The sequence below is a fragment of the Chiloscyllium plagiosum genome, unplaced genomic scaffold, assembly GCF_037043375.1.
Source record: "Chiloscyllium plagiosum isolate Xiang-an unplaced genomic scaffold, Cpla_swu_hap1 HiC_scaffold_20, whole genome shotgun sequence".
Taxonomy (NCBI): Eukaryota; Metazoa; Chordata; class Chondrichthyes; order Orectolobiformes; family Hemiscylliidae; genus Chiloscyllium; species Chiloscyllium plagiosum.
The window spans coordinates 56,604,809-56,614,801 of NW_028270158.1; the positions used below are offsets into that span (position 1 = coordinate 56,604,809).

A 9,993-nucleotide genomic window follows, 5' to 3' on the forward strand; every position below is an offset into this window, starting at 1 on the left:
GCATGGTGTGTCATGGTATTGTATATATTTGCATACTTTGCTTGTACTGTGGAAGTTGGGATACATAGTTTGTCAGCTGACCTGACGATAGTCATTTCTTATTACTGTACCAATCCCTGCGAAATAGAACAGATCAGATTAAAGGGCACATTTTTGTCAAGTTAGAATTAGAGAATTCCTACAGTGTGAGAAAAGACCATTCAGCCCATTAAGTCTGCACCAACCCTACAAAGGGCAACCCACTCAGACCCTGTCCCCCGAGCCCTCCATTTTCCATGGCTAATCCATCTAGCCTGGACATCCCTAGGCAACAGAATGCAATTTAGCATGGCCAATCCACCTAACCTTTAGACTGCGGAAGGGAACTGGAGCACCCAGAGGAAACCCATATGGACATGGGGCGAATGTGCAAACTCCACACAGACAGTCACCTGAGTGTAGAATCAAACCTGGGTCACTAGCACTGTGAGGTAGCAGTGCTAACCACTGAGCCACCGTGCCACCCCAATGTTAGCTGAAAAGTTAGTTAAAACAGCACTCCTGGACGAGGAAGTAGGAAAATAAGTCAGAGATTGACACTCTCTCAGAATTTGGTGTGGAATTGTATGAGTGTATTGAGATATAACATGAACAATATCAGGCTCCATTGTGAAGCTCTCTGTCATTGATTAGTGTGCGAACACTCACTGCCAACTCACTTGGAGCAACATACTGAAAGCTGTGGGACATCTATAGACCCACTTCCCAATCAATTCCCACAGGAGGTAGGAGAGGGAGAGAGTTGACAGCCAAATGCATTTTGTTCCATCAGGAACTATAACAACCAACTCTCCTTCCTAGTGGAAGGGCTTTGTTAGAGTAAATAAGGAGAAATTATTTCTATTTGCAGGAGGTTTGATAGCCAGAGGAAACAGATTGAAGATAATTGGCTAAAGAAGGAAGATGAGGAGAATTTATTTTATTATACAGCAAAGCTGGAATGCATTGCCCCTGGGCTGTTGGGAGCAGTACTACTAGTAGCTTCCCAAAGGCAATTAGATTTATACTTGGAAAGGAAGCAACTACAGGTTTACAGGGAAAGAATGGGAAAACTGGGATCAATTAGCTTGCTCTTGGAAAGTGCCAGAAATCGGTACAAAAGGCCAAGTGGCCTTTATCTCTACTGTATGTTAAAATACCTAGCCTTGAGCTTTTTCAATGCCAAACTGCAAGGGTTGTGTATTTCTGATATACAGGACCCACTCCAATTTATTGTACAGCACAGCACAGCACAGTGAAAGGAATGACCCTGCTTCTTGAACACCTCACAGTCAGACAGCAAAAATCCATTCCAATGTTCAGTCATTTTGCTGCAAATTTGCAGCTGTTGAAATATATTTATTTTAGGTTCCATTATCCCAAAGAGGGTTATCTAATCTCTCAATGTACAATCTTAATGCCCTCCATGCAGAGTTTTATAATTCTTACATCTACATTTCATTATTTTTCAAGGTTCATTTGTATACACTCAAACCTCATTTTACTGCAATACGTTTACCAAAACAGCTCCAATTTACAGTTTGCAAATAATGCTTTATATCAAGAAATCTCATTAGGAACCATTGCAATAAGTCGATTTGCACTAACGCTGCTGTTCCCGTATAATTTTTAAGATACTTTGAAGGTGACGTCGCCTGTCCCTGACAGACAATGTGATCACCTTTGTATCATTCAGCCGTGCTTTCTCATGTGAGAGGAGAACTGATTGTGAGCATGCTATTTGACTCTAGAGGCAGTGCAGTGGATTCTGGTGAAATATGCAAATACAATCTCCAGCAAGCATCACTCGCAATGGGTTGATTCATCCATGCACTGAACTCAGAGGAACCTCCCCGTAATGAACCCACAGAGATCGGCTAATTCAGAGACTGACCAGGAATCCGATGTGGGTCCTTCCTGGACACATACAATTGGTCAGCAGTTACTGGCACACCACCCATCACCCAACCACACCGCACCTTCCCCCACACCCCCCAATGCAGAGCTTCCTATATTGTGGGCCATAAACTCCAGTGGGGTAATGAGACAAGATTTAGGGGTCCCGAATTCCAAGACAGCGATAGCTGCCATGCAGGTGTGACTGAGGCTGCCAGACCCCTTTAAATTCTTGATGTTACTTTAATGGTGGATGTGGCCGAATTAACCAATGTCGGAGGCTTGATTCCTGTTCCAAAAATGACAGGAAAAGGTACTTTTTCTTCAAACAAAACCCTGTAAATTAATAACTTGACCTCATTGCTCCTGCCTCGCCCCAGAACCACAGCTCTCACTGTGAGGCGATGGCAACTTTCAACCCTTGAAATGAGTTGACAGTGGGCGAGAAAAAATAAGCTTAGAAAGCACTGCAAGTTTCATACATGCACCAAGGATTCAGTTGCTTCCGTTTATTTGTGCGGATGTGATAAAAGTGATGTAAAGCTACACATTTATTTTTATGTGTCGTTCAATGACAGGCAGCGTTTATCAAAGCAGTGGGTGAAAAATAGTGCCTTTAGCCAAATGGATTCCATGTGCACTGGCACAAATTCAAACCAATAAATAACAAGGAATACCCGCTCCCAACACACATGCAATGTAAATACAACCATTTGATGAGTATGCGTGTGTTCAGGCAGGCAGTGGAATTAACTGAGCAACTCTTTCAAAAACAAGATGATCTGAATGGCCTTGTTCTGTACTGTACCGCACCATGATGCTGACAATGGTCTGAGCTGCACAGTTAAACACATGAGGAAATACAAAATGTAAGAGAATCTCACCCTGAAGTCAATGCCCACTGTAGAAATAAAGCTTCCGGCTAGGAAAGCACCATCCTTAAAGCGCACCAGTAAACAGGTTTTCCCCACTCCAGAGTCTCCAACCAACATCACCTAAAATAAAACAACAGGTTGTTACTAAGACAACCATACATAAATCAGTCACAGTTGTTTAATGAGTTGTTAAAAATCCCCCCATTTTTAACAACGTGCCAGCAGCTGCCAGGAATGATCACCTTAGGGAATCTCAGTTTGAAATCCATTGACTAATAACACCATAAAACTGCACCAGATTGTTTGTGATTTTTTTTTTAAATTTAGCTTTCAACGAGCGATGCAATGTATAAAAGATGAGCAAAACATGCATTCCACATATTATTTTGAATGTAAAGAATTTTTTTAAAAAACAGCCCATTCAGCCAAACTGGTTTAGGACTAGTCAAAAGGTGTGGTGCTGGAAAAGCACAGCCGGTCAGACAGCATCAGAGGAGCAGGAGAATTGATGTTTCCAGCATGAGCTCTTCAGGAATGACAGAGCTTATGCTTAAAATGTCAACTCTCCTGCTCCTCTGATGCTGCCTGACCGGCTGTGCTTTTCCAGCATCACTTTTTTTTAAAACTCTGATCTCCAGTATCTGCATTCCTCACTTTCACCTGGTTTAGGCATTAGCCTCTTCTCACACTATTTCATCTCGCCCAATCATCAGGGTGAGTGTTTGCAATAGTGATTCCCATTTGGTGTTGTTCTCTAATGGTCTTAGTCTAATATACAGGTCACCATGTGCCATAGGTGGGATGAAGGGTTTATGCCCGAAACGTCGATTCTCCTGCTCCTCAGATGCTGCCTGACCTGCTGTGCTTTTCCAGCACCACACTCACGACTCTGACCTGCAGTCCGACCTTTCTCCTTATAGGTGGAAAACAGTGATCAGTCTGGATTCAGAATCGAGCAATCCTGGTTCAAATCTCGGAGAAACTTTGTCTCCAACATTTCGTGTTACACTGGCAGTGATACCTCCTGCCTGAAGGTCAGGCAAGATCCACCTGCCCCAGAGGCGTGTCATAACATGCGTGAACAGGTTAATTAGAAATAATTTCCCTGACTAGTGACCCTTACCAGAAATCACGTCATATTGTGTTATGGGTATAGGGAGGACTGTGTTCAGTTGCAAGGCCTTAATTACTGAAATGTTTAAAACTCTCTTGCAGTGCAGAGAGAATTCATGCAGCCCATCAGGTGACTTGGGCCAGTTCTAAGCTAAGACATTCCAAAACTGCTATCTTCCACCTCCTATGTCTACTCTGTCACCTTTTTTTAGCTGCTCAGCTACTGGAGAGTAATCCAACGCTGTGTTTGCATGAGTTTATGCATCTGGGAATATATGGGAAGTGCTTAGGGAATGAACCATCTCGGATTACTGGGAGCAGTTTAGTTGGATAAACAAGAGCAGAAGTTGTGCTTGTTGGCTGATACTCTACTCCAAATACAGCCCTCAGGGTCACGCACATCCTGAAACAAGGAGAATGTGCCCACTCACCCACAAGTCCCTCAATAACCCAGGATGCTTTAAACTTATCATTAAGAATCATGGAACAATGAGCCAAGGACAAGTGTTCTGTGCAATGGTCACCAGTCCTGAAACATTAACTCTGATTTCTGGTCACAGATGCTGTCAGACCTGCTGAGCTTTTCCAGCAATTTCTGGTTGTGTTTCTAATTTACAGCATCGTCAGTTCTTTCGCATATTTTGTCAAGATGTCTTATTCTCGCATTGGTCAATAACAACTGTACAGATGTTCCTATATCTGTCTTGCATTGGTCTGAGACCCTGACATACCTGCTCTCTCAGCCTGAAATCATAATATCTCCATTCTACCATTAGCACCGGCACGGCAGTCCTAACGGTCCCACTCTCCTATTGGCCTGAAGTCTTACACTCTCTGTTCTCCCATTGGCTCGGAAGCAACAGCCCTAATGTTTCCGCTCTCCCATTGGCCTGAAGGACTAAGTGCCTTTTCTCCCATTGGCTCGAGGTCCCCAAGTACCTGTGCATGTATTGGCTCAGGGACAACAGTCCTGAAATTCTTGTTCTCCCATTGGGAAGCGCATTCCATCAATTCTCCACATCCTCACGCTGTGCGGTCTGGGAACTCCTCCAACATGTTACCATCCTTAACCAGAACCTTATAATTTGTGGGAAAACTCAGCAGTTCTGGAGAGTTCGGGTCTAGTGGGTTCGGTTCTGAGGAAGGGTCGCTCGACCGAAACCTTAACTCTGATTTCTCTCCACAGATGCTGCCAGACCTGCTGAGGTTTTCCAGCAATTTTTTTTTTGTTTCTAACAAACAGCATCTGCAGTTCTTTTGATTTTTATGCATCATAAAATGTCATGCTTCAATGTGGGCCTTGGCATCACTCTCAACAACTGGTTCAAAACTTCCACCACACGGATGAGTGAGAAGAAACATCTTTCATCTTGAAAGCCAGCAACACAGGCAAAATTGGTTTTGCACTGATAAAGAAACACATAAACACATGGACAGCATCCAGCGAATAAACCAGAAACAAAAATATTCATTTCTTTGACTATTTTTCCCGATACTGCCTCTTTGTTTGTTTTATGTATTTGTATTTTAATTTTAAAGCAGTCAAATCGAGACTACTTCCCTCGAGAAAATGGACGATTATAACTCAGGACCGTCAAGGTAGCCAGTTGCAAATTCAGCTATGTTTCTGAGATACCTCACTCCCCTCTCTCCCGACCTCTTTACAAAACTGTTAGTTTACATCACCGTCCGTCTAGGAGACAGTGAGGACTGCAGATGCTGGAGATCAGAGTCGAGAGTGTGGTGCTGGAAAAGCACAGTAGGTCAGGCAGCATCTGAGGAGCAGGAGAATCGACGTTTCCGGCAGAAGCCCTTCATCAGGATTCCTGACCTGCTGTGCTTTTCCAGCACCACACTCATAACCACCCGTCTCCCCCACCTATAGTAACATTAATCCCCTCCTATCCCCAAACCAAAAATCAATGCCTTATATAAGTACTGAGACAGCCACCATAGAGTCATAGAGATGTACAGCATGGAAAACAGACCCTTCGGTCCAAACCTGTCCATGCCGACCAGATATCCCAACCCAATCTAGTCCCACCTGCCAGCACCCGGCCCATATCCCTCCAAACCCTTCCATTCAGTTTAACAACAGAAATTCTTCTTTCTAAATAAAAGGACATTTGGAAAAACTTTTCCTTTCAGCTAGCACTGTGGGCAAGCTGCTGTTAAAACACACCACTTAGGGGTAAGCAACTGAGCCTGCAGAGCACAGCTGTCAGGTAAACCTGACGTATCTCCTTTCCCCTACAAATGACATCTTCTGTTATAATAGGGTGAACACTTGTGAGATGAGATGTGTTGTGCACAATACAGCCTTGATTCAGGATATCTGAAAGGAGTCAAGGTTGAATCGAGGGGCGATGACTTTGCTCCCAAACGATGGAGCCCTGTAATCAGCTTCCTCTTCCTGAATGAGTGCCCCATTCCTTCTGCAACCTTCATGGAAACCAGCATCAAAAACCGGAAGCAATGAGACCATCCCGAAAGCCCTCTAACCCATGTGGATTGAACAGTGGAGGCTGGAGTGGCTATTACATAATCCATATTCCAAATCCTTTATTATTTAGTATTAATGGAAGCCGGCAGCATGCAGTTTACCATCTGGGGTTCAGAGTTTAGGTGAAATTCCACACAAGAAAAAGTATTGAAGGGGTGGAAAGGGATCAGAGAAGTTATTGGATTACATACTTCGAAAGACAAGCACTTGCAGGGCTCTGGGGAAAGAGCGGGGGAGTTTTCCAGTACGATTGGATAATCCTTTCAGAAGAACCCGCACAGACACAGGCATGATCGGTGCAGTCACAGTACAAACAAATTAATTGTTACAGTCTTGCTGGGCTTTAGCCATCACTTTGGGAGGGAAAATACCGAAGGGAGTGTGATTGTGAAGACTGATCCATCTTTCCACTCCCGGATCTGAATGTTTCAGACCAGAAACAGCGCAAACCCTGAAATAACAAGCCATGTACAGCACCGTCTGACGGCCCGAACGGCCGGGACCCACGCCCTGAGTCGCAAAAACAGCAAACCTTCGTGTAACAAATTATGCTTTGCGTGTCTGGAAGTGCAGAGAAGGTTTGCCCCAGACTGTTCCTGACAGCTTTCAAATTCACCAACAAAACAACTCACAACACAATGCAAAGTGTGCATGCAGTAAAATATGAGAAGGAAAGAACCAGCCCCCTTTGCCAGCGCACTGAACTCAGCCAGTACTCCGTGCAAGGTTTCTTCCCGTTTCCAGAGGACCAACCTTAAAAGCGAGGTCATAGAACTCGCTGCTGTTGCTCAGAGAGGGTCTGTTAGGCAGGATCACTCCGTTTATCAAAGCCTGGCCGCTGGAGTTGATCTTCCGTGATTTCCCCTCTTGTTCTTTCCCCCTGCCGGCTGGTAAGGTGGTGCTGGGAGACGTCTGACTTTTACTCTTCAGCGTCTTTTTCCTTGACATCTCGAACCGGGTCCGCGGGTCTGACAGATTCGGGAGGGGGTTGGGGGAACAAGGGGGTAAGGGTTGGGGTGAAGTGCTCCTCTCTTGTTTTTTTTTGCTGACTGCAATCTCTTCACCCCCTTGTGCAGTGGAGCTGAACTTCCGAGCTGTTGTAATCTGTTTTTTTGGGGTTTTTTTTTTGCAGTTTTGTTCTTTCACCTGGCGGTGGGGATCATGCCTGCTGTCAGAACTGGGATGATGTGCATCTTTGTCAGCTCATGCAGACAGCCACTCTTTACTTCCCCATCAGCAGCAGTAGAGGTAAGAGTAGCAGAAGCAGCAGCAACAAGCAGTCAGGATTCCTGCTTCCTGCACGCTTTGCCCAGCTTCACAGAGACAATCACGCCCACCTCCAACCTTGATCGACGGGTGAGACAGCCAATCGTGGGAGACTCCTCCCACACAGCCCACCAATGGACGCAGAGAGGTGTGCGGGGGGGGGGGGCGGGGCCAGATTTTACAATGAAAAACACCTTTTGCTTCTTAACCCCTTGTTATTGTCCGCTTCAGTCCACTCCCTTGTGTCCCCACTCCAACCCCAGCACCACCACAAAAGAGGCGAAAACAAACAAATTATCACCAAGGTCTGATTTGCTGGGGAAACTGCTCTGGCAGCAGAGAAAAACAGAGAACGTTTTGAGTCCAGTGAGAGTCTTATTTGCAGCGTTCAGGTGTGTTGAAAAGGTACTTGGCATTGCTGTCATGCCTTTTTCCGATAAGGATACAGAACAGAAGCATCTGCAGCACAGGTCATTAGGAAAAAAATGCTAGTTTCATGAACTCAGCACATTCCAGATTACTAAAACCTCCAGAAATTATAATAGAAAGTACTGTCACCGTATTTTCCCACAGCAACCTGACAATGACAAGATTTTATTTGTTATCGATGATAATTGAGGGATAAATGTTCTCCAGGACACTGGAGAACACTCCTGTTCTACTTTGTCACTGAAGGGATCTTTGGTATCTACCTAGAGAATGCATGTCAGGCCTGGATTTAATGTCACATGCAATAAACAGCATCTTTGACAATGCAGCACTCCCTCAGGACTGTACTTGAGGTAAATAAAACAAAGAAGTGCGGATGCTGAAAATTATCCCTGTGTAAATGGAGAAATTCAGCAGGTCTGGCATCACCTGTGGAGAGAAAGCGGAGTTAACCTTTTGAGTTCAGTGACCCTTCTTCAGAGTTCGAAAGAATTGAGTTTCCAATTCAGTTTTTCTATTATTTATACCATCTTGGTAACCCAAAAAATGTTTTCCTTCCATAAAATCTGAAGATTTCTGATGTATGACTGTTTTAAAAAGACTGCAAAACAGATTTTTTAAAGTTCTCATTGTAAAGAACCTTTCTGTCGGGTACACACTGGCTGTGCTCCATTAAGCAGCTTGGATTATCATTAAAAAAATTCACTAATTGTTTCACAGTGGCTCATCTTTCTCCATAATCCTACATCGATAGTGGCTGCACTTCAAAATGCCATTCATTGTGCAGAGCCAAGTTTAGATGTTTTGATGTGATAAGCGGTTGTATAATTGCAAGTGTTATTATTCTGCAGTCACATAACAGGATAATGCAGCAGCTAGAACCAGTCAACAAGTCCAGGCTGGGAGTAGTAGAAAAGCACAATCCAAAATTGCATGCTGTAAGAACCACGGACATTTCTTGAAATAATCTCAAAGCCCCAATTACACATTATTGTACAATTATTGGTTGTAAATTGCCAGTGTTTCATCCTCCCAGTTTATGATGCTTCAGTCACTTGATTAGGTTGCAGTTTCTGCAATCACTCCCAGTTGTCCATTATTGCTGTATAATGCAAGCAGACAACAGCGTTTCCTGGCAATCCAGTGTGGATACTTGACAGATGTACAGTAACCTGTTAAAGATTATTAACCCTTCAATGGCTGCATCATTGCAGATCAGTGGCATATGATGTACTGGTAAATGGATTCATATTTTCAATCATTGCTGCTTGGCAAATGGGGTGTAAACTCCAGCAAACCCTGTGTGAGTTCACTGCTACAATCTAATTTTGTTTTTCTAACCTTGTCATTATAAAGATTCACTTGTGTGTTGTTAGCTCCTGGGTGTCACGGAAATCCTTCAAAGTAGGTGTCAGCCATAACTCAGAGCAGTACCAAGGGAGTGCTATCCTGTCCAAGGTGTTGTCTTTCAGACATTAAACCAAGATTGCATCCATTCTGCCAGCTGGGTGTATATGAGGCCAGACCATGGCATGTTTTGAAGCAGTGCAACTGTCTCAGACATGTATTCATCCTTCAACGAATGTGACAAAAGCTGTGTGCAAATTGGCCATCACATTTCGTACATTGCAACAATTAACTTGGTGTGCACAGAGATTTTAAAAGGTGTCATGTAAATACAAATTCTGTCTTTTTTTTCCTCCCTTTATCTTCCATGAGCAGCTAACAGTTATCACAGATTAGAGATTCACTGAAATTCAATCAGTAAATAGCAACAACTTGCATTGATATGTAACACAGCCAAACGACCAGGTTATTTCCCAAACTTATCAAGGGGAAAAGTAGAGGCTGAGCTAAAGAAGAAGACATTTAGGAAGAGGATGTTCTTAACAA

At 43.8% G+C, this 9,993-nt stretch overlaps 1 protein-coding gene across 1 annotated transcript in view; it reads right to left on the minus strand.

The window, feature by feature from the left end:
- The window catches only part of rab26 (RAB26, member RAS oncogene family), a 362,723-nt gene extending 355,029 nt beyond the window's left edge, over positions 1 to 7,694 (minus strand). Inside the window, exons 1-2 of the mRNA XM_043711201.2 lie at positions 7,159 to 7,694; positions 2,799 to 2,909 (exon numbers count right to left, since the gene is read on the minus strand). Of these exons, the coding sequence (XP_043567136.1) occupies positions 2,799 to 2,909; positions 7,159 to 7,353 (306 nt within the window). The 5' untranslated portion in view covers positions 7,354 to 7,694. The remainder of the gene's footprint in view (positions 1 to 2,798; positions 2,910 to 7,158) is intronic.
- Positions 7,695 to 9,993: the final 2,299 nt, after the last annotated feature.